This window comes from Panthera onca, chromosome D4 (assembly GCF_046562875.1).
Source record: "Panthera onca isolate mPanOnc1 chromosome D4, mPanOnc1 haplotype 2, whole genome shotgun sequence".
NCBI lineage: Eukaryota > Metazoa > Chordata > Mammalia > Carnivora > Felidae > Panthera > Panthera onca.
The window spans coordinates 34,577,836-34,603,796 of NC_138351.1; the positions used below are offsets into that span (position 1 = coordinate 34,577,836).

Genomic DNA, 25,961 nt, shown 5'->3' on the forward strand with positions numbered 1-25,961 from the left:
CAACTGGGTAGCTGTTAATCTCGATGCCCCACATGTCTCAGAGGCATACAATTTCTAGCCATGGTAGTGTATATAGCATGTGTTATGCAACTATGCTGTTGGGTGGGAAGGAAGTAAGGGGTCCCTCAAGGAGATAAAAGAGATTATTATCAAATAAACACTCTATTCTGAAAAAGCACTCTTCTGGCTGACCACAGGAATTAGGCACTGTGGGGAGTTTAACAGACAGACCAATGGAAAGAAAACAAGCTGGATATGAGAGGAATCTTTAAAGTGATTAGGCAAAACTACTCTGACTCATGAAGTATAAATGATTTGAGAAAGATCTACTAATGTGCCTCTGATTCCTTCTAGAACAGTGTTTTCAGAAGCACAAGAAAAGCAGAAGGGACCCTCTCTTTAATTGGAGGAATAAGAATAATGGCCATAAACTTTCTTCGCTGAATCCGCTGAGAGGGAGAGGGTCCAAATTCCATGCTTGGAAAGACTGATCCTATTTGAAGAGGCACTGCTCCCAGTTAAGCCTTCAACTTGTTCCTTCTTTCCATTTTTGTAACATCTCTTTTCCCTTTAAAAGCCTTTGGATATGGGTATGCATGTTCCCAAGATTCTGGTTAAGTAGACAGAGACCCAATCTTTCCCATTCAGTCAGATTGAGAGGAGGGGATGGCTTAGCTTGAGATGGGCATACATAACTTGTGTCTTGTATTTTCCACAGGAAAAGGGCATATTCCTGACTGTCATCATTTGATAAAACAGGAAGATCACATTAACTTTGTGGGAACACTGAGGAATATGCAAATAACTGCTTGGCCCCATAACTAACTTATGGATGGTAACCTGGAAGCATGATTTACTTCCCTCTGTTTCTGGAAAAGGTTTGGAAAGCACAGGAAGGAAGCCAAAGGCTAGGTAATGCAGATTTGTCCTCCTCTGAATATCCTGGGGATTTCATTTCTGACTACAGTTGCTTTTAGCAGCAAGAAGAGGTCATGTGCACAAACCCTTACTATTTGGAGGAGAGACCAGCTGACTCCATTTAAAGGTTACCTGTTTAACAATACTGTCTTCCAAGTGCCAACTCACTCTCTAAACTGCTAAGTTCAGATTAGAAACACACTAGGAGCACAAACATCAAATGCTATGGCAGCGAAGAAAATTATAAAATCACAGGGAGCCTTTTAAAAAAATAATTTGAACAAGTTCTTCAATATTTCTTTTTCTTTTTGTGATCAGACTTAATTTGGGCAAGTGAGGAGTAGTAAAGAAATTGTGTCTGTTATTTGCAGGGCCTAACCCCCAGTCTTTACCATCAGAAATGGTTGGTGAATTTTCTTGGAATGTACTTAAGGTTTTCACTCACATATCTATCTTCAAATTATGAAAGGGCAACTGTGTGTATGTATGTATGTATGTATAACCAAAGCATGCTTACTTGGGCAACTTAAAAAAACTCAACCTACGGACTTAACTGCTATTAACTGCTATCTTGAGTATGGTCACCTTCAGAGTAGTTAAGATTTCAGACTTTCTGGGATTAACAGATCTGTCACCTGGGCCAACCAGTCTGCTAACCAATTTCTCCTTCACTTTAGGCCAATAGCCAGGGCACTGCTTTGGAGATTAGTAGACAATCTCTAAACATGAGTATTGGTTGGGAAAGCCGCTGTCCAGAAAAAAAAAAAAAAAAAAAAAAAAAAAAAAAAGCAAAAAAACAAAAAAAACAGTGGATCAAGTAAATAGCTGTATCCTGGAGTTTCATTCAACCCACCTACTGTGACAGTTCCAAAAACAAAGCAAGGCTTTGGACTGACCCTGCTCTCTCCTAAGATATGTTTGTAATCATGGTTTGAAAGTGGCCAAAGGCAAGGATATTAAAGTTTATGCATAGAACATCTTACATCAGGGCTGAACCTTGGACTCAGCAATCTAGATAAGAAATGCAGAATGAAAATTAGCCAACAAGGGTCGTGGGTGCACAGCTCTCATGGACAGACACATTAGCACACCGAGGAATAAACCATGCCAGGAATCAAATTAGAATGTGCAAAGCTTGTCAGAGTCTTCTAAAGAATGCCATTTGCTCTGCAGTTTTAAAATCATACCAAATTAACCTCTAAGTCCACATGACCTAGAGGGCTTTGCAAAACAACAACATATTTACAGCTTCAAGTAATGAAGAAGTCAAAAAAGCTCCAAAGAGAATAAGCTGAGAAAGTGAATATAAGCACAGCCAACCAATCAGTAAATGCTTCCCAGGACACACACTCACCAAGTGTATCCCCAAAGTTGGGCTGCCAGATGTTATGTTTGAATGGAAGCCAAGCCTGCATGCGAGGACACTTGCCAGACAGAGGAAAAGTTACTCTTACAGTAAAAAAAAAATAGTCCTCCAAGATAAGTTATTTCTTTACACTTTGGGAGTATGATCACTTGGCAGATGTTTCTCCAGAGATGCTTATTTATTTTGAGAGAGAGCACATGCGTGGGCAGAGAGAGAAAGGGAGAGAAAACATCCCACTTAGTCTCCGTGCTGTCAGCACATAGCCCAGTGTGGGGCTCGATCTCAGGAACCCATGAAATCATGACCTGAGCTGAAATCAAGAGCTGGACACTTAACTGGCTGAGCCATGCAGCGACTTCCCCAGAGATTCATTTTAGACTGCTTTTCAGCTAATGGTTAAGAGCATAAGATTGTGCCAACTTACCCTGGCATCTGTGACCTTGAATTCTCTTAGGATATACTGTGGCATGTTGTACTCAGCCATGGGATCTACAACAAAGTACTGGTATCTTGCAGATCGTTCTGCGGGCCAGTATTGGTGACATTTCTCCTAAAAGGAGAGAGGATTAATGTCAAATCATACAAAGTACAAATATTATCTATCATCTATCAATCTACATATTTCTTTCTCTCATTAAAAAAGTTCAAAATTCAAGGCCATTCCAATGGCATGTGACCCATTTTCTCTTTGAAGCCATAAGTTCCCTGAGAAGAGGGAAATCATGTGGTTTAATATTTGCCCATGGTACAAAGCACAGAATTGGCATACAGAAGGTTATTAATACACATAAATTAAATTGAATACTTTGATAGTATAAGTGTCTTCATACCTACAAGTTCTCCAAATAATTACACCAGTCCTTGGATATAATGCTGGCCCTATCTATCATGCATTGCACCACCAGAGGAGACTTGCATCAGAGCATTATGGAATAATAAGAACCAGCAAGTGTGAATGGAGAAAGAAACTTCTATATTGATTTGGTCTAGTCTCCCTTGTCAGCTGAGGAAACTGAAGTCTAGGCAGTTTTAATGATTTGGCTAAATTTTGCAGTGTCAACTCTGAAGAGTCAGAATAGTCAAGTTAATTTCTTAGTTTGACATTTTTTTTTTGCTCTCTTTATGTGGTTTAAATGATGGGTTTTAGATCCATCTCTACCATTTAATTTATACAAAGAAGAAAGAAAGAAAATATCTTAAGCAAATATAGCAAAATGCTTGCATCTATTGAATTTAAGTGGTAGTTCCTTAGGTATCTCTAATACTATTTATATTATTTTATTAGAGAGAGAGAGAGAGAGAGAGAGAGAGAGAGAGCAAGCTGGGGACGGCAGAGGGAGAGAGAGAGAAAATCTTAACCAGACTCCACATCCAGTGCTGAGCCTGATGGGGGCTTGCACAACTGTGAGATCATGACCTGAGCAGAAATCAAGAGTCAGGTACTTAACCAACTGAGCCACCCAAGTGCCTCATATACTATTTTATATATTTTTCAGAATAATCATTTTCAAAAAGTAGAACTGAGATTACCAGATTATATCCTTGGAAAAACTATGTAACTATTCAACCTGGGTGGAGAATGGGCAAATAAGAATTTGCTTCACAGATGTAAGGAAGTCAAGTTCATTCCCACAGAGAAATGAGGGTACATTTGCTCATGAAACTCAAGCTTTTCCAGAATAAAAAGAAAAAAGATTGTGCTGAGAATCGGGACCTAAGTCAAACAAGGGCATCTGCTTATTTGCCCCTATGATTATGCTTCACTGGAAACAAAATACTAGATCTTTCTCCAAAACACACAAATTAAAGAACTTGATGTGGCTTTGCAAGTTAAAAACCAACAGAGTAATGAATGGCCCAGAATGTGACCAGAGAACTCTGCATTTCAAAGAAATGATGTTGGCCCTTGGGTTATTAGAATGAAATCGTCATTTCTTCATGGTGAATGTCTTATGAGAAGACACTCACTCTGCCCATCTCACGCAGCTTGGTGAGCATCACAACGATGGTGGAATTGTGTTCCCAGAGCATCCGCCAGAAGTCTTCTGTGGTCTCTGCCAAGGGCCCCTGGGTAGCAATGTAGGCTTTCTGTTGTCTGAATTATAGAGAATAAAAATAGCATGTTAAAGTAATCAGAGAACACGCAAAGGTTCACATATGATATGTAAACACCAAACCCAAGGATGAACACTGAAAACATATTATCATTGCAGTTGTAGTAAATGTCCATTAAGATTGTGTATCAAATAAGAATGTTTACTATATTTGAGGGACTTTGCAAAAGAAATTGCTTTGTTACTATTATCATGTAGGTCTTCATTATTACTTAAATTTTAGTGCAATGCTCATAGCTTGGTTTTATGTATCATACAAATCACTTAAACACTGGTATGGCTTTGCTTTGTAGAAAGGACTCTTACATAATCTATTACATTTATGAAATAAATCTTCTGTATTAACTCTTTCCACACCCAAATGGTTTCTAAAGGAAGAGTACAAAAGGCAAGAATAAAGACTCCATGACTGCTTCTTCTTACTCCTACCAAAAAACAAACAAACAAACAAACAAACAAACAAACAAACAAACAAACACCAAGGGACTGAATGCTGACCTATGCATAAAGAAGATGTTTTGAATTGAGATGAAATTCATTCTGGCTTATGAAACTGGGGCACATGTAAATATCAAGGTTTTGGACTGTCAGGGGAGTAAGCGTATATACCTGTATCCATCAATAAAACTGGCATTGATGTAATCAGATCCTTCTACTCCTCGGATAGGCTGCAGGCATACCCTTGTGGATTCATATGGCATAATATTAACAAGGCGATTTTTGAATTTATTACATGGAAGATTGGCACTGATGAATCTTGAGGTGTGAGCTTTAGAGCTGGCTAGACGCTGTTGAATAGAAAAAAATAAAAAATCTGACAAAGATAATTTTAGCTTACAGTTAGACGCAATGTACCCAAGATTTCTTCTTTAGCGGAAAACTTTAGAGTAAAGCTTTTGTTTATTTTAAAGCAAAGGACTCTTCAAACTGCACTGCTTATCACTTCTACCTAATGATTCCATATAGTCTACTGACTTTTTAAGTATGTTCTGAGAGTATGATCTCTCAGTTTAAATTAGGGTACAAAAGAGCTCGAGGTATTGTTAGGAAGCAAAGGACAGAGAAAAGGGAAAGAGGAAGAAAAGTATTTTATAGTCAGACACCTGAGAAGGTCAAGTGAATCTTGTAACTTCAAAAACTTGAAAGGTTAAGAAAGTGAGGCCACTATTCAGAGACAATCCCAGAATGACTTGCTTCTGAATTACCACATCACATCCAATATCATACCTTAAATTCAAGCTCCATTCCTGTGACATTCTCTCCTGCTTCTATTTGTGTCAGCTTCTGAATGTAGGCATACAAGTTTCTAGCTGGCACTTCGGTATTTCCACAAGTCACTGCTTCTAACAGTGCATCATGGATAAAGATGTATTGGTCTTCTGTTTGAACCATGTAATTCCTCTGGGCTCTCATTAAAGTTACATGGCCATAAATATCTACAGTTTTTTCATGCTTTATTCTTTCTAACATGGCGTCTATTACAATGAAACAGCCAGTCCTGCCAACTCCCGCACTACAAGAAAAACAAAAAGAAAAGTCTAAATAAATCTACCAGGAAACAAACACATAAAAAATATTTTCATTCTTATTAACTAAGTTTTAAATCCATTAATTCTTTTCAACTAGCTATTGGGATTATTTTGGAGCACTCTAAAATAAAAGGTATTATCAAGTCACCGTAACCAGAGGGGAGGGAATCAAATACCAAGTATAATTAATTTGGTTTCAAAATGTAAATCCATAATCACTATGCCCCTTGATCATGTAAAACAAAGCATACATTATTTTGAAACTGTTATTTAAAAAACACATTTAGGTTGTTTATATTAGAAGGTATTTTGTAAATTGGTTAATATCTAACTAGGCTATATCTTTTTGCAAATCTTCTCCATTTATTTCAGTTCAATTTGAGAAATAAAAACTAGAAAATCATTCAGTATGAAATATTTCATATTCTAAAATGCAGCAAGGAAGTTTTAAGATCAATTTAGTGGGAAATATATAATTAAAATATTGAACTGCTATTACACACTAAAAAAAAAAAAAAAAAGAACAGGTAATTCTCAATGGAAATAAATTCCTAATAAAAAACAATCACTAGAGAGTACAGGCGAGTTTTTCTTCTCTTCCAGAGTTGAACATATTTTGAAATTCCAGGTGAAATTCAAGTATTCTGTGTGGGAAAATAAAAGCTTCAATCTTTGTTATTGAAGAAGCTCTGAGATATTTTTTAAACTCCATTACTTCTGGACTTATGGGTCATTTTCCAGTTGGTGGAAACGGATTCAAAGAAGAGAAGGTAAGAGAGAGCAAAACCCCAAAACAAGATATGTTGTTCCAAGGAGACAATCTAATTTACTGAACTGGATTACAGAGTCAGGTGGTTGAAACATTGGAATTTCCTCAAGTGTTGGAAAGAACACTAGCAAAATAACACATCTGTGTTCTTAAATCTCTAGGTAAGTCTTGTTTGTCTCTTAGCAAACTCTTTAGAGTGAGTCCATTTATGTGTCAAGTATGGTTGAATCCAAAACATTTTTCTCTTCTTGATCATGGATATTTACCTGGCTGGGAAACATGTAATTAACAGGAATAGGTATACACAACCACCATAGATACTAAGCAACAGTCTCCTTCATTAGCTACATGCCATGTTTCCTGTCATTTGCGTATCTATGTATTCATTTATTTGTCCATCTGTCCATCAACATATCCTTCTCTTCATTCAATGAACAGTACTTTGTTCAGTAACATGTGGGATACAACATTAAAGATGACTTAGATCTTACTTTTAAAGAGCTCAACATCTATCAATAAGGTAAAAGGTTACTTAACTATTTATACTAATGGACAGAAAGAAAACAAACAAAAACCAGGATGTGTTGGTTTTGTGGATGATGTGGCATTTGAACCAGGACTTGAAGGACACAAAGGACGGGGAATTTAGGAGGCTAGAGTAGCAAAAGAGAAAAAAATGGCTTTTGCAGCCATATATTGGCTTTGGGAGTTACATGTGAAACTTTTCATTGGCCTAGTGAGGCACTTGTACAAGGAAGATACCAGAACTTCAAATGGATGAGTTTAGGGAGCACTAGGGTACCTGACTCAATTGAAATGGCAATTTCTCTCTAGTGCCAAGTGCCTACAAGGTGGTAAGTGAGCATTTTGTAATAAATAATACCTTTATTTATGTACTGAGCAGTACAGATCAAATCTAGCTTCCACACAAAGGCCCTCAGGTTTGTAGACTAGGTTAAGCAGGAATATGATAGGGCCACTATTTAAAAATTGCTTACTTTTTATGTCCTGTCAGACATAAAAAATGACTGTTAGTATTTAGTCAGAGAGCCTCTGGATTTTCATTCTAAGGCTGCATTCAAGGTTTAACCACAAAGTGATATGACACTGAGATGTAATGCAAAAGCTTTTGGAGACAAAGAGTCTTTGAAGTGACATTTTTTTTTAGCACACAACAATTAGAAATCTGATGCACCCAGATCCACAAAGTCCCGTTTACTTAATTTGTTCTACTAATAAAACCGGGAGATGGCAAGCTTTCCCTGATACTCTCCATTACCCCTCTCTCCCAGTCCCTAGGCAGGATTAATCACCCTCTGTTCCAGATCACCTAAGTGGTATCTCAAATGCCACTCCATTACAGTCTCAATCACATTGTATTATTAACTAGTCTGGTAGGGTCGTCATCCTCAAATCATGGAGTATATCCTGAGAGCAGGAACTAACTTTTCTGTTACCTTTTTGTGTCCTAAATTAAGCATGAAGTCGGTGCTTAATAATGTTTGTGAAATAAGAAAATAAATCAGTAATTGGCATCAGAGGCCTTACATAATGAGCAGCCCATCCATGTTCAGTAAGCCTACTGAGAAAGAAGGACCCTTCAGTCAGTGAAAGAAGCCTACATTTGACAAAGGTTCAGAATTATGCAGAGAAGGCCTGAAGACTGCTCCACAGTGCTAGGTAGGGAACAGGGAGAGAGGAAAATGCTTTGAGAGGCCTCTGTGTCTGGGTCTTCTGATCTGCCATCACAGTGCAATTAAAAGAAACTAAGTAAAACTTAACCTGGAGAAAGGGGGTAGCCCTCACATTTAGGAGGTTCTAAGAACATGAGTAATATCTTTTTTCTCTGTGTTGTTTTACTTAATTATCTTCATCCTAATTGTGCATTGTTTCTAATTGGATACAACTTCATGCAATTCTTTTTAGTGCAAACCATGCCATAAGCCTTATAACTGAGCCCTAAATAAGTCAATTCTAGACAATGGCAGGTATATTTTCCCAAAAAATGCAGCAGGGACCATTCCAAATGTCTATATTCTGGATCTATATTCTGACAAAAAGATATCTTGGGATCTTGGAAAATTGGTAGGAATAACTCCAGATTCAAACAGTAGCAACCTCTTCATGGTGGTATGGATGCAATTTCCCCAAAAAACTGAGGGAAAAATCAAATATGTGCCTGAGTCTAAATTACAAACTATGGGGGAAAAAAGACAGAAGAGAGGCTATTACTTGTGCAAAACCTATTTCTTCTCTGCCAATTCAAAATATTGTTAATTCCTCAAACTTGCGATTCATATGGAAGATAGGGAAGGAGTGGACCCTTTTAATTTATGTATTACTTCATCTTTAGAAGGAAGAGTTCTTGGGGATTTAAATGTTAGAGAGGTTTCTTAGCTTTAAGTAAGATCATGAAGTTCAACACACTTTTTCCAGATACCAATGGCTGAGTGTCCTTGAGAAAGTCATTTAAACTCTTCCCTGCTTTCCCATTTTTTTCTTAAATCGCGATAGTGATCATTAACTCTAGTTAATTACTTAGCAAGTTTTAAGGCTGAATTAAACATGCCAAGTGTTTGCAAACATAAAGGAAGACACAGTAACACTGTGGGTGCAACCTCATTTTAAAATTATACCTCTGAAGCTGACAAAAGGAATAGATAATGTTAAAGCTGAGAAAATTGTGATACAATCACTGCAGGATCATTTAAGATTAGGCTTTCAACATCTTGCTTTAATCTACCCCCTCAAGCTGTTCTCCCCTTTCTCTTCATATTTCAAATAAATAATATCTTACATTTGAAGAACTTACTACTTTCACATATATTGTCATGGTAAATGAGATGCCAGCAAAATGCCTTCCAAACACACTGCTTGGTTCCCGGGAGGCACTCAGCAAATGTCCGTCAGTTCCCTTTTCCTTTCTATGATTTATAACATCTGGGAGCTGCCCTAAAGTCCCACAGCTAATAGTAAATGGCTGAAGAGGGGCTCAATTGTAAGTTGTGAGATGTTAAACTTTAGCACAACATTCGATGGTGTTGCCACTGCTTTCTGCCAGTTGCATCAGAAAAAATGGATGGGCCCTTCTTGTGGCCCACTCCTCAACAACATCCCTTTAGTATTGTTCAACAATCCTGAACATAGGTTCCTTAAAAAGCCTTTTTTCCTTGGTTTCTGTTTAATTCCTGTAATGATAATCCTCATGCTTCTCTGGATTTTTCCATCTGTATCTCTTTCTCTAATTCACATACCTTAGCCAAATGCCAAAATGTAGATAATGTCCCCAAAGTTCTGTCCTCATTTCTCTCATTCCCCTTCATGATTCAGCAATAATCTTCAAACAGATGATTCCTAAGATGATACACTTTTCTTTGAGCATAAGTGGAGACCTATATTTCAAGCCACCCTCAAATTTCTTTAGAGATAAATAGATTCCAAGATTAATCAGCATCTTCTCTGTTCAAATCTGCTCTTCCCTCTCTCTCTTTCCTTGCTATTCAGGGCTAAAATTTAAGAATCAGTTTGGACTGTTTTCCCCTCCTTCCCTGTACAGTAATAAATTATGAATTTCTGTGCTTTCAACCCCTACAACTTTATTCAATTATCCATCCATGATGTGCTGGAGCCAGCAGAAGCCAATTGTTAAATTCTCAGAAATTTTGCATAAATGTATTAAAAATAAGGTTATACACAAAACACACTACTTCTTAATTAGTTTTCATTTATGCTCTTGAGGTGAAACTATTATATGATGATGTGCTAACTGAGCCTCTCTCCTGAGCTTTGCCTTCAGTGATGTCACGTTTGTACCTTGAAATCAGCCATGGTGGGAGGACGTACAATGAGGAAATTGGCAAATATTTCCCCACCCCCACCCCCACAGAGCTGGTTGTTACACATTGCCAGCAACTATTGACTGTCCTAACTCATCCATGCCCATCAGCCAGGGACAGACAAGAAGTTGCTCATTACTTTGTTTTTCCATCCACATTTACTACATCCTCTCATAAGACTCTATAGGCTAATATTTAAGGAGTGCCCACCATGTGCTAAGACATCAGGGAAGTGGTGAGCAAAGTCAACAAGATCTTCTACTCATGGAGATTATGGTTTACTAGGAGAATTAGATAGTAAGTGATCATATGAATAAATATACAATTATAAATGTCCAACAACTGCTATGAAGTAAATGTACAGCGTGCTGGCCAAGTACTGTTGAGGAAATGTCATTTAAACTGACACCTGTTATGGGGCACCTGGGTGACTCATTCAGTTAAGCGTCCAACTCTTGATTTTGGCTCAGATCATGGTTTGTCATAGTTCATAAGAGCCCTGAAACCCAGCATGGGATTCTATCTCCCCTCCACCACTCCTTGCTTGCGTGCTTGCCTCTCTCTCAAAATAAGTAAATAAACATTCAAAACCAAACAAACAAACAAAACCAAAACAAAAACAAACTGATGTCTGTTATGGACTGAATTGGGTCCCCTCAAAATCCATATGTTGAAGTCTTAACCCCCAATGTGACTGTATTTATGATAAGGTTTTTAGGGAGGTAATTAAGGTCATAATGGTGTGGCCTTTGCCAAGCAGGACTGGTATCTTTATAAGAATGAGAAGAGACACCAGAGAACTATAAACAAACAAAACAGTTATTTTAAAGAATTGCTGTTAGTACAGTTATGTATTTGATAAAAATGTTATAAACAACCTTAAAATGGAAAATAAATATGTAGCACCTGTCCTTTTTCCCCTCACTGCCTTCCAGCCACCTTGGCTTTCATTTAGTTAACTCAAATAGGCTAAGCTATTTTCTGTTCCAGGAACTTTTCTTGGGATATTCTCTCCTAGAAAACTTATCCATCCTTCTTCACTCAGCAAACCATTCCTTGTCCTTTTAGGTATTATGTGAGTCTGCTAGGGCTGGTGCCTTAAACAACAGGAATTTATTTTCCAATGGTTCAGGAGGCCAAAAGTCCAAGATTAAGGTGCCATCAGGGTTGGTTTCTGGTGAGACCTCTCTTCTTGGCTTAGGATGGCAGGCTTTTATCTGTGACTTCACATGGTCTTTTCCCTGTACCTGTGCACAGAGAGAGCGCTCCACCTCCAAATATAGTCACATTACAAGGGGGTCGGTTAAGACTTCAATAGACCTATTTTGAAGCGACACAATTCAGTCCATAATAGGTATCAACTTAAATCAATATAAATTCCTCAAAACTGCTCTGCCAGAACACTATACATTTACCTCACATCAGTTGTTGAGATTTATAATTACATATGTATTCATATGATTACTTACTATCTAATTTTCCTGCTAAACTGTAATCTCCATGAGGAAAGGATCCTGTTGGTTTTGCTCACTACTTCCCTGATGCCTCAGCACATGGTGGGCAATCAGTAAATATTTATGGCATAATAGCTTCATCGACTCTTGAGTTCTTTATTTTGATACATCCATTAGTTTGTCGGAATACATCCTTAAATGTATTATGCAAAGTGTGCATGGGTAGTATTATTCCTGATGACTTGTATATCTGAGAATGTTTGTCTATTTGCCTTTACCTAGTTGAAACTGCATGGCTCTCAGGCAATTACTTTTATTATAAGAGTCATAGATTTCCCCAGCTCCAGGAAAATTAAACATATTTAATGCTTTCTCAGCCTTTGCTTATGTAGGCCCTTCCTTCTCTTTATTAGGTCTACCTGTTGATATCTAGCTTCCTCTAAGAATCCTCTCACCTGCTGCATCCTTGACCAAGACTCTTCCCTGGTTTACTCCTCCTTGGATATCTATGGAAATTTATCTCTATCAGCAACCACCTTACCTCAGTTTTGTTTCCTGGTTATTATTTTTGTACCAGTTGACAGTCTCCTTGAGGGGAAGAACAACTTCCTTGTCTCTACCATGTTTGACAATATCTCATAGTAATTTCCATGCCAGGGAAACAGGAAGTGCTCAACTTAAGTTTTAAAAATAGAAGCTTAAAAATACAAAGACATTTCTTCTGTATCAATGACATATACAGGAACATTCCTCAAAGCCCCTGGCATGGGAATATTACTTTTATATGTGTTTACAAAGATAAAGGGGATTCTTAAAATTTGATGAGATGGAAACATCCTGTGTTTATGCTCTACTCCACTTGCTCAGAAATAACAACCTCAGGCACCACTTTTTTTCTTAAGAAACTGAACGTTGAAAATTCAGAGCTTTTAGAAGTATGCCAGTCTACTTTTGTTTGAATTTCCAAGTTCCCCCAACAGAACATATTTTACTTCCTTCTCCAATTTGCTCTGTTTTTCACCCATCAGTATCTGAGTGCAATGCACCTCTCAAAATGAAGGATTGTAGTTCTAAAAGCAAATGCATTTTTCTTTGATCCTGAAAAACTCAGCTCCCCACAGCAGCAATAATGACGGAACCCTATTTAGTGCTGTTTGTTTTTCATCATTTCAACAGCCTTCAACCTGAAACATGATAAGAACAGCAAAACTGATAAACCACCCTTATTTTTATCTGCTTTCTGTCAGAGTAGTTGCCAAGCATAGAGACAGATTTTTCTAAATATCTTTTAAAAAAGTGCATAACCCCATGCTTCAGGCTGAGGCCAGCACAATTCAGTACATTTATTATGTTACAGAACATTCCAGCAAAAAGGGAAGAGGACAGCACTGTTAAATCAAGTCTAGCATTAGGTTGGTCCCTCTTTCTCCTGAAGTAAATCCAACATTCTAAGTTATCTTCCATTGAGGACAATGATTCCACCAAAGCAAACCAAATTATTGACAAATTTTGCCTTGAGAACAATAGAAACAACAACAACAACAGAAAAACGGTGTCAGTCAGTGGTAGACATTCCAGTGTTTACAAGTTGAAGACTATGCAATCCATTGAACAAGTACGCCTACCAGGAAATTGTTATTACTTCAACATTATCATTCAGCCAGTTACAACATTTGTTTTCAATTTCTAAAAACATGATTGAGTTAGTCCCATGAGTTGAAATATGCTTAATGTCCCGTGATGCGATACGGTAGTAATGTGCAAAAGGAAAACATTAAGAGGCATAAGGGGGCTGTTTTGTACTAAAATCATTCTGGGGATTTGCTTAAAAGTTGGCTTTTCTGATTAATCTGGTGGAGTGTTAATGCTGACCCTTTACTGAAACTTCAATGATCTGGCAAAAAAAAGACCATAGAATCAGGAGATTTTACAGATCATTTAGTTGGGAGCAAAGACAGTAAAATATGAACCAAAAATCTTGGTGAGCATTTTGTACATATATCAGCTCATAATCTGACTGGATATTACAGTTCAGTTGCAACAGAAATGGCATTTACAAATGGCAAATATACAAAATAGGACACCTATGAGAATGGATTGAGTTTTATGACTGAGGTTTACAAGATTAATCAGATGACTACCCTGATAAAACTGTGATGTGATCGTGATATGGCTGTCATTTTATTTTTATTTTTTTTAATGTTTATTTGTTTTGAGGGACACGGAGAGACAGAATGCAAGCAGGGGAGGCGCAGAGAGAGGGAGACACAGAATCCGAAGCAGGCTCCAGGCTCTGAGCTGTCAGCACAGAGCCTGATGCGGGGCTCAAACTCATGAACCACATGATCATGACCTGAGCTGATGTTGGACACTTAACTGACTGAGCCACCCAGGAGCCCCTGATATGGCTGTCACTTTAAAAATCTTCTTTCTTTTTTTTTTTTTTTTTTTTTTTTTTTTTTGTTAAAACTTAGCATGCAACTTAACACTGAATTATAATGGACACCTCTAGAATATTTAGTGCTCTCTACAAAACAATGACCCATGAGTATTTTAGTATCATGGCCTCTGGCATCTCTTTTACCTAGAATGACCATATAAATTATACCAATTTCTTTGACATAAATATTCATCTACTTAATTTACTTTTATATAGTATAAAATAAAAATTAAATATTTTGAAAAATTGTGAATTAAATTTACCCATGCCATTAGACACAGACTAAAAGCCTAGGTAATATAGTTATTTCAGGGGACAATTTTGTAGTGTTCATTAAAATTTTAAGTGCACATATTCTCTGATGCAGCACCTCCATTTCTAGAAATCTGTCACATATCCATAGAGAATCTTAGAAAGGGATTTTCATTGTAGCATTATTTGAAATAGGTTAATTGGATAAAACAATTACTATGACAAGGAAATGGTTAAACTATAATACATAAATACCAGGAATACCAGTTAAAAGAATGAGGTAAACCCAGAGATTGACAAAAAGAAAAGTTGCCCAAGACACTGTCGAATAGATACATTATGATGCCACTTACATTTTTTAAAAAGACCATACAACAAGATTATATATTTTTATATGCATACATGTTTATGGATAGGATTTATCTGCAAAGATATACAAATTATAACAACAGTTACCTCTTAGTGGAGGATGGGAGTAAGGGGATACTTTCACTTTAGTTGAAGTGTTCAAAAAATTTTGTTTCTAATGCAAGAACAACAAAATCATACCACAATGGAACTAAAAAGAAATATAGAATAATGAATAAAAGTTACCATTATAAAGATATGAAAGATCAATATACCATTGAGTCCCCACAGAGATAGAGAAGATGGAACCCTGTGCACTCTAGTGTGGGAATATTGACCAGAGATGGATTCTTAGGAGAAGTCTGGGCAATGTTGGCAGCTACTTACAGCTGAGACTTGCATAGGGAAGAGGATGCTTAGTAAAGAGTTAGAATAAGCAAAAGTTAGGATGAGACAACCCCAAAAAACCTGACCACTCTGGAAAGAAAAAGTCCATTGCACTCTTGGGTGGCATCCTCTGGTGATCAAAAGTTCATATGTCATCAACAGAGAAGCAGCAGAACCTAAGCCCAGAAAAACTGACATGATAAGGATCTTAGTCTAGAATATTGAGAGGACAAGGATGACCTTCCCAGATCATATTTTCTCCAGACATTTTATTTTTCCATGATGGCCTGAAGGAGGCTTCTTAAAAAGAATAAGTCAACAAAAAACAAAATACACATGGGCCTAATCGGATTTTCTCTTTCAATTATGTTGACTCAAACAAAATCTTCCAAAAACGTCTGTGTGATTTTGGCTCTGTCTCAATATTATCTGCCAAGCACATTTCCTATTATTCTTAAAATGTGGTGCTCAAGATAAATTAGAAGGCTAATATGTTTATATAAAGAACACCTGAATATGCCATAGCAGGTCTTATTTTACAGATGGATAGAGGAGGCCATCAGGCACAGAGAGAAACTGACTCAGCTGGCCTGGTAATTGGTAATTGACTCTAAATTGAATAAGGTCAATTGAATGATGCGATAGAAGTACATGGAACTCTATCATTTTCACAGATATTTTCTTTGTAAATGGCCTATCAGTTCAGTTCATATTCTAAATTCTTTTCATAATGACACTAAATTATCTACATTTTGAAAGTGGATACAACCATTAACCAGGCCTGCCAAGTAAAGCTGCACAGGTTGTGTACTGTGCAACCCAAAGAAAGTAACAATCATGTCAACTACAATGTATATAACCTGTTCAATGCAGGCAGCAGGCTCACCATAGCAACATAAATGCCATTATTCCTGACTCAGTTTAAGCAGAGTCAAAGAGAAGAAACAGCAATGGGAAGGAATTTGGAAGATATCAAACTTTAGCAACTGAATTTTGGCAACTTTATTTCAGTCATTTTGGGAAGCATATCAATGTTTTCCCACAAGGGCAAGATTTTGAGGTTTTTTTGTCTTTGCTTTACAAAGATGCTATTATGTTCATTTAAACATAAATGATCCAATGGTATTGAAGGCTCTAAATCAGGGGTTATAAACTGGTATCTCTGTGTTTCGTCTGGCCCTTTTGTTTAGGTCCTTTTGTTTGATTCCCACGAGTTTTTGTTAAGGCAGTAAGAATTTCAGGCTTGCTACAATCTACCTACTGTCTTATACAGGGCCTCCTTCTTTGTATCACCCCACAGGCCTCCAGCAGGCCTTTGTGTTGGTGTCCCCATGGGTCTGATCTGGCTTCTTAAACTCACAGGTTTCTGAATTAATGGGTAAGTACTTCTTTTTGCCTCTTCTAGCTTGTCTGCCTACTTCGATTTTTCAAGGGAGGAAATGGAGACCTAGCCAGGGTTAAGAATTTGACCAAGATCATGTGGCTGTTAGAGCAGAGCTGAGAGCTGAGGCTTTGGTCTGTATCTCCTCTTTCCCAGACTTATGCCCTCAGCAGTGGAGTTTCACTGGAAACAGATGACAGTTTTCCTTAGAGCTCTCAGATGGACCCTAGGTCCATGATTCTGTAATTGAGGCTGCAAGAATGTTGGTCTAAAAGATACATGTTGTATTTGTTACTGTACTTTATTCATGAAACATTAGATCCTCCAGTCTATTCAACTGGCCAAAGAGAAATACATTAGGTGGCTTTTGAAGCACTGTAAAAATAGATCTTTGTGTACCTGGCTATGTATACTAGTTATACTGATGTCAGCTCTGTTTCAGTAAGCATAGTATTCATACACAGAGACTATTTCATTAATGAAAACTAGTACTAAGTGTATTCAGAATGACATACTGGTCATGTTTAAGGGTGGAGGTAGAGAGGGCAGGGTTTGCCTCTCATGCAGAGTAATAGTAGAAGATGGAGAACACAGTCACAAGACTGTAACATCAAAAAGATAAGAATATGCAATAAGTCAATTTAATAAATGCAAAAGGAGAGATTCCTCTTCTATGTATCCATCACCATGCACTGTACCACCGGGCATTTATGCATTATCTGTCCATCAAAGTGGTCTTCACACATCTGTTGAAAAAACAGATTTCCTGGGTTCTGCCCTGAGATTTCAGTTCTGTAGGTGTGGAGGAGAACCCAAAATTGTGCATTTCCAACCAGCTCCAAAGTCTTGCTGCTGCTGGTAGTCCATGGGCCATAGCGATATAGAGATACTACTCTTGACATATTTTTATAAGTAAATGGGGGCAAAAAATGTATCAAATATGCTAATTATCTATGCTTGTGTGTATACATATATATACATATACATATATACATATATACGTGTGTGTGTATATATATATATATATATATATATACACAAAGGTATACACAAGCATGCATGTATACACAAGCATGTGTATACACACACACACACACACACACACACACATATATAATACCTTTAAAAATATTTGTCTCTTATTCACATTGGTTTTTTGACCTAACCACCTTAAAATTTCAATGTAAAAGGGCAACTGCAAAGTCTGTTTTCAAAAAGTAGGGTTTATTTTTTTAAGACAAAAATAGTTTACTATCTCTAGATACCTGCACATATATGGAATTATCTTGTAATAAAACTCAGATGCCAGAAGCCCACCTTGCAAGTTTTCTTTGTGAAAAGCAACCTCAATGGGAGCAAGTCAGATACCGTGTAATTAGACCCCAAAGTATTTTTCCAAAGACAGAAAGAAATATATCCAAGCAACAGGACCCTGATTGGAAAGACACAATATGAAGATAAGAGAACTATTTTTAACCTTCATTTTATGACTGGGGGCAGAGTAAAATAGTTTGAAATAGAAAGTTTTCATGCTGATTACATGAAATCAAAATACATACTCTTCAAAGGCAGCCAACATTTAAAAAAAAAAGTGCAGCCTAGTTTATGTGGTGAATTTCAGTGTTCTTTCAGTCTGGGATTATTTCAAAATATGTTTCAGGTACAGCTGGGAAAATTCAGTGATACCCCTGTCCAGATCTCAGTTATTAGGTTATAAAAATATTTTCATATTTCCTGCAGATGTCTAGATTCCTTTCTTTGCTAGTAATTTTAATTCAGAACTCATTATTGACAGCTGTTTGTTCTGATAGAACCTAATTGCTCTTTTACCAGACTCAGCTGCAAGCAGGCTGATTTCCTTCCCCTTATAGAGTATATTACACATAAACACAGGCAGGAAAAAAAAATAATCAATTAACTAAATACGTGTGTATAAAATGATTCATTGAGAGCACTGATCAAGTAATATATCTAACTGCAACACAGGTCAAAGGAAATTACAGCACTTACCATTTAGAACATTAATTATATGGAAATATTCATAAGCATTAAAATATGTAGATGATGAGTGGCAGCATCTGAGAATATGCCCTTTACTGATCAGTATGGAAGTTTTGACCTGCTCTGTTTCCATCCTGGGTGAGCTCAACCTTCCTTGAGCAATCTGGTGTTTCCTGCTCCTGGGAAGTCACCATATTGATGCCAAATTTAGTGCAGACACCTAATGGGCACAGCTCACTGCAGCTCAGAACTCCTGGGCTCAAGCTATCCTCCTGCTGCAGCCTCCCCCGTAAATGGGACTATGGGCATGTGCTGCTGTAAGGGGCTGAAAATTTACCCTTTTATTAAAGAAACTTCTAAATTACTACACTTGAGTAACTGACAGGGCATTTAATCTCCTGAAGAATTAACTCAATAATATCTGACATACCACGTGCACAGAACCTGAAATGCCTGCCATATCCAAGAGCAGTGAGAAGGAATCTGACACACTGTGGGATTGTTTTGCTGCGTACCAGCTCTTCCTTGCTCTCCAATCATGGCTACAGGTGAGCTGCTTTCCCCAACTTTACAGGAAGAGGAGTACAAATTCACTGATGTCAAAGCTACTTCCTCCGGAAGATTCTCTCCAAAGGCAACGAGTCATTTTAGCAGCTCCCCAGGAGATACAGTAACAGCTTGGCAATGTTCATTCTATCACATGCCTGGACAACCTCGCTCATGGAGTCTGGGCCAATTTTGGGACCCCAAGCTGCCTTCCTTAGTGGACTGGAACCCTCCAATGAGGGGTAAACCCAGGGCTGGATTCAGCAGAGGCCATATGAGCAGCAATAATACTGCATATGAGGAGAGCAATAGCTCGTTTTATTTCCTGCCAGTGTGTTCTGGAAGTAGAGGGAATGTGGTGATCAGGGATGAGCAAACTGCTCCTTAATAAGGAACCCATTCAAGGAAAATAAACTTTTTCTTAACATCAGGGACACTATATGGTGCTTCCCTTTCTGGGGGCACTAAGTGCTTCTTTTTGCAGACTTAATCTACCTCATATAGGGAGGAAGATATTGGGAATGGGATGCTTATTATCCTAATAATTCTCAGGGTTGCAGCATACATTTCCATTAATACCAGGCATAATGGTAATTAGAATGCAAGCCCTAGACTCAACATTTACAAAGCCTCACATATAATGAATGTAAAGTATTCTACAGGGTTTGGTGCCCACAAAATCTGGTCCCTAGCTTACTTCCAGCCTCTCCACTAACCAAGTAACAATAAGAACCATTTTATCTGGCATTTTAAGAATAACGCTACTGCCCTTTTAATATGTTTTTTTACCTATACAACACAGATTATACTGTTTAGAATTCTTGTGTGGCTTTGCTCCTGGTATTGTTTTGGATTATGACACTTCCGCTCATGTTTACTTATCCATCAAATATTTATTGAATGTCTTTTTCATGTGTGACATAGATAGGGGAAAAAGATGTAATGGTGAACTCCAAGATACCATTTCTGCCCTTATATCTCTAATGGTTGGATGTTACAGTCCAGGGAAGAAATTCAGTTTTTGCCTGTGGAAGTTACTAGTCACTACACTTAAGAAGTCCATTTTTTTTTTCTTAAGAGTTCACTAGAAGACACAAAAAATAGAAAAAAGATTCCATGCTCCTGGATAGGAAGAACAAATATTGTTAAAATGCCATTACTGATTAAAATAATTTAAACATAATTAAAGTATTGGCTGAGTTGGTGAAATGGACTATTTTGTTTCACATAAGTTGACAAGGAAAGCAGTGATGTGATATGCTTATTTTATGAGTCAGTTTGGCAAGTGGAAAGAGCATGGACTTTACAGATTCAACATGTGGCTCTTCCACCTGCTAGCTGTGTGGTGTTAGGTCATTTATTTATCCTCCCTGAGCCTCAGTTTGCTCATCTATAAAATCTAAACCCATTTCTAAAGGTTGCCATAAGGCTATTGTTGGAAAAATGCCTTTTAATTAATATGTTCTTGATAAATATTAATTCCCTCACTCTGTTTTTTCTATGAATTAAGGACCTAGAGTTTAATATTTATTTCAGTTGGTTAATGGCAGAGTAGATAATGAAACTTTTCTATTCTTGTATGGTTTATTTTAAAGAGTTATACTAATGAATTCAAAAAATTAACATTCAATTTTATATCCTGATTTCTATTCTCTCAGGAAAAAAAATGTCATACATAAGTGAATCAGATTTTAGACTTGAAAGGGATATTAGAGATGATCTAATCCAGTGGTTCTCAAAGTGCTGCCCCATGACCACTATAGCATCATTTGGGAATTTGTTAGGAAAGACGGTTTTGGGGCCCCATCTTGACCTACAGAATCAGATATTTTGGAGGTGGTGTAAAACAACCTGAGTTTCATAAGCCCATCAGGTGATTCTGATACATGATGAAGTTTGAGAACTACCTCTGAGCTAATCCCTTAAATTTTACAGATGGAGAGACGGAGTACTAGACAACCATTCACAGGGACTGAAATTCAGGTGCGGTGCTTTGCTTATGGGGAAGTTCTCTTTTCTTTCCCTTATCTCAAGTAATGATTATTGTTTGTTCTATTGTTCTTTTCCATATGCATATACATATCTATATGTATTTTTGTATCTGATCTCCACTTCACCAATTTAAAAACTAGCCCCACTCTCCCTTTTCTGCACCAGGTTTGCTAAAAGCTAGGGGGCTATTCTCTAGGATGTCTGTGCTCTTTTGTGATGTCATGGTGTTTATTACAACTATATTCCATATGTATATATATATATATATATATATATATATATATACACACACACACACACACACACACCATATATACTCAATAAATAAGTATGAAAGAAACTGATGAGATATGCTTACAAAATAAAAGTTGCTTCTGTGAATCCTAAGTTAACTGCTTTCGAATGACTTACTAAAAGTAAGTAATTTGTGCCCCATCACTCACCCACAGTACTGTTGAATTATGTACAAGACAACTGTAAATAAATGGAAAATGTTTGATAAAAATCTAGTAGGATTCTATACTTCAGTTGCTTCAAAACCATTAAGTTGTTTGTCTTTATCAAATGCAGTAAACTGCTAATTCTAGGTCATAGTCAAAGGAGAGTTCTTAGCCCTAAATTTAAAAACTAATGAATATACAATTAAACATTTGAAGTTAATTTTAACTGTATACATAATTTTTCAGGGTTCTTTGCTTTAACCAAAGTTTTCTCTAAATGTTCAAGTCTCAACGCATACATTAAGGATTTTTTGAATAGCCTTAAATATTTTAGGTATCTTCATATATGTTGTTACAAGCTTTTTAAGAGAGATGCCACACTTGGAGTCTAGAGCTCTACACAGTGTGTTAATTTTTTTTAAATGTTTATTTATTTTTGAGGACAGACAGAGAGAGTGAGAGTTGGGGGGGCATGCAGAGATAAAGGAAAACACAGAATCCCATGCAATCTCAAGACTCTGAGCCATCAGCACAGAGCCCAATGTGGGGCTCAAACTCATGAGCTGTGAGATCATGACCTGAGCCGAAGTCAGACGCTCAACCCACTGAACCACCCAGGCACCCCTACACAGTGTAGTTTAAATAAGTATTTATTGATTTTATATATTTATAAACTTGAGTGTTGCTGATTTATTAACTAATTACTCTTAGTAGATCATTGTTCTGTTTTATCACTGTTAGCCAAACTACCTTTTATGATAGCACCTCCTAGAGTTCTTTTAGAAATTGCAAGGGGGAATGATTGAGCAATTACACTATTAGGTACTTACTGAAAGGATACAAAAATATTAATTGAAAGGGATACATACACCCCAATGTTTGTAGCAGCATGATCTACAATAGCCAAATCATTGAAACAGCCCAAGCGTCCATTAACTGATGAATGGATAAAGAAGATGTGGAATATATTCCACACATTGAAATATTACTCAGACATAAAAAGAATGAAATTGTGCCATTTGCAATGACATGGATGGAGTTAGACAGCATAATGCTAAGTGAAATAACTCAGTCAGAGAAAGACAAATACCATATGATTTCACTCATATGTGGAATTTAAGAAACAAAACAAATGATCAAAGGGAAAGAGAGAGAGAGAGAGAGAGAGAGAGAGACAAACCAAGCAACAGACTCTTAACTATAGAGAATAAACTGATGGTTACCAGAGGGGAGGTGGGTGGGAGGATGGGTAGGTAAAATAGGTGATGGGGATTAAGGAGGGCACTTGTGATAAGCACTGGGTGTTGTATGGAAGTGATATATATATCTCCACCTGAAACTAATATTACACTGTATGTTAACTGGAATTTGAATAAAAACTTAAAAAAAAAAAAAAAAGAAATGCCAAGGGGCAGGGAAGAGTTCCATGTTTAAATACGTTTCAGAAATTTCCTCTTGAAAGTTCACAATAGAAATGAGTACTTCATAGGGTGAGGAACTCAGTTGCAAAGTAATTTAACATAGTTTAACCTATACTTACCTGAATATAGAAAAAAGTCCCCACATAACATCTATTAACAACTCAGGACACAGTGTGCACATACATTAATGAGGTATCCTGAATTCTGTTCGTATACTTCTTGTAGAGCACAAAATGAGTATGAAAATAAGAACCATTAATTATGTGTACTAATAATTGTTTGGGAAATGCTCAATATTTGGATTTACAAAATTGTTATTTTTATTTCTCTTTTTGTTCCTAAATCAGGTAGCTAATAATTTCTGAATTCAGTTGTGCTTTCACATATTAAACTAAGGAAACTTTAACCAAGGGAGGATTAAGCTCCGGATGTTAAATAACAATGGTGGGCCTATGATGAATTGAGCCTTTAAAAAATAACATTTGATTTTAAAATAAATGTATTGAATAAAAAAATAGTTGTCTGCAAGCCAAAATTTGCTAAGCACAGTTTTGGAAACAAGCTCTCCAAAGAGAGAGGTTGTTTCAATAAGTGAAACCATTTTAAAACTTGATGTCATTAATAGAAAGACATTCCATGCTCATGGATTGGAAGGACTAGTATTGTTAAGATGTCCATACTCCCCCAAACAATCTACAGATTCAATGCAGTTCCTATCAAAATACCAATATAATTTTTCACAGAACTAGAACAAATAATACCATAAGTTGTATGGAACCAGAAAAGATCCCAAATAGTCAAAGAAATCTTGAGAAAAAAAGAACAAAGCTGGATGCATCACAATACTAGAGTTCAGGATATACTAGTAGTAATCAAAACAGTATGGTACTGGCACAAAAATAGACACATAGATCAGTGGAACAGAATAGGGAGCCCATAAATAAACTCACATTTATATGGTCAATTAATCTATGACAAAAGAAGTAAGAATATACAATGAAGAAGCCTGTCTCTTCAACAAATGGTGTAGGAAAAACTGTACAGATGCATGCAAAAGGAAAAAGATGGACCACTTTCTTACACCATACACAAAAATGAACTCAAAATGGATTAAAGACCTAAACGTGAGACGTGAAACCATAAAAGTCCTAGAAGAAAAAAATAGGCAGTAATCTCTCTGATATCAGCCATAGAAACATTTTTCTAGATATGTCTTGTCAGGCATGGGAAACAAAAACAAAAATAAACTACTGGGACTGCATCAAAATAAAAAAAGTTTTTGCACAGTGAAAACCATCAACAAAACCAAAAAGCAACCTAGTGAATGAGAAAAGATATTTGCAAATGATATATCTGGTAGGAGGTTAATATCCAAAATACATAAAGAACTTTTACAACTCAGATCCTCCAAAAAAGCAATAAAAATTCAATTAAAATGAACAGAGGACCTGAATAGACATTTTTCCAAAGAAGAAATCCAGATGGCCAACAGACACATGAAACCAAGATCAATATCACTAATCATTAGGGACAAGCAAATCAAAATAACAATGAGATATCACTTTACACCTGTCAGAATGGCTACAGTCAAAAAGACAGGAAATGACAAGTGCTGGCAAAGATGTGGAGAAAAAGGAACCCTTATGCACTGTTGGTGGGAATGCAAATTGGTGCAGCCACTATGGAAAACAGTGTGGAGCTTCCTCAATAAATTAAAAATAGAAATACTATATGACCCAGTAATTCCACTACTGGGTATTTACCCAAAGAAAACAAAACCACTAATTTGAAAAGATATAGGCACTTCTAGGTTTATGGCAGCATTATTTACAATAGCCAAGATATGGAGAGAGCCCAAATGGCCATTGACTGATGAATGGATGAAGAAGAGGTGGTAGACATATACAATGGAATATTACTCAGCTATAAAAAAGAATAAGATCTTGCCATTTGCAACAACATGGGTGGACTTAGAGGGTATAATGTTAAGTGAAATCGATCAGACAGTGAAAGACAAACACCATAAGATTTCACTCATATGTGAAATTAAAGAAACAACAACAACAAAATGAACAAAGGAAAAAGAGACAAACAAACAAAACCAGATTCTTAAATACAGAGAAAAAACAGGTGGTAGCCAATAGGTAGGCGAGTGGAAACATGGGTGAAACAGATAAGGAAGAAAAGGTACATATTTACAGTTCCAAAATGAATAAGTCATGGAGTTGAAAGGTATAGCATAGAGAATATAGTCAATAAGATTGCAGAAATGTCATTTGGTTGCAGATGATGACCAGACAGTGGTGAGCACTGAGGAATGTACAGAATCATTAAGTCATTCTGTTGTACACTGGAAACTGAAATTATAGTGTATGTTAATTTTACTTCAATAAATTATAGTATAAAAGCCTTGATACTGTTAAGTCTTTAGACTTAATCTGCAAGTTACAGATTGTAGTGGAATAAGAGAGTCCAGGCACCCTTAACCTTGAGTTGAGCAAGTGGTAGCGGGTGCCCTTTACATGATGTATGTTCACAGATATTGAACATTTACCAGAGAAAAGGTTGTCCAGGTTATTCAAATCTCTCATGTTGAATGGCAGTTATGTAATAAATTTCTTTTAAAAATCAGAAAATGAGCTGTCATTTAATAAACACTGCTTGAAATGATGATGACTGAAGCTGGGTTGACGGGTACTTAGGGGTTCATTATACATTCTCTCTACACTTGGGTATGTTTGAAAATATGAAACTAAAAAAGTTTAGG

At 36.8% G+C, this 25,961-nt stretch overlaps 1 protein-coding gene across 34 annotated transcripts in view; it reads right to left on the minus strand.

Annotated features, from left to right (window-relative positions):
* Nucleotides 1-25,961, minus strand: part of PTPRD (protein tyrosine phosphatase receptor type D) — a 1,372,973-nt gene that overhangs the window by 9,045 nt on the left and 1,337,967 nt on the right. For all 34 annotated transcript variants that reach the window (XM_078436828.2, XM_078436827.2, XM_078436819.2 and 31 more), the window contains 4 exons: nt 5,626-5,911; nt 5,008-5,186; nt 4,253-4,379; nt 2,709-2,834 (listed from right to left, as the gene is read on the minus strand). In XM_078436828.2, coding sequence (XP_078292954.2) covers nt 2,709-2,834; nt 4,253-4,379; nt 5,008-5,186; nt 5,626-5,911 — 718 coding nt within the window. The remainder of the gene's footprint in view (nt 1-2,708; nt 2,835-4,252; nt 4,380-5,007; nt 5,187-5,625; nt 5,912-25,961) is intronic.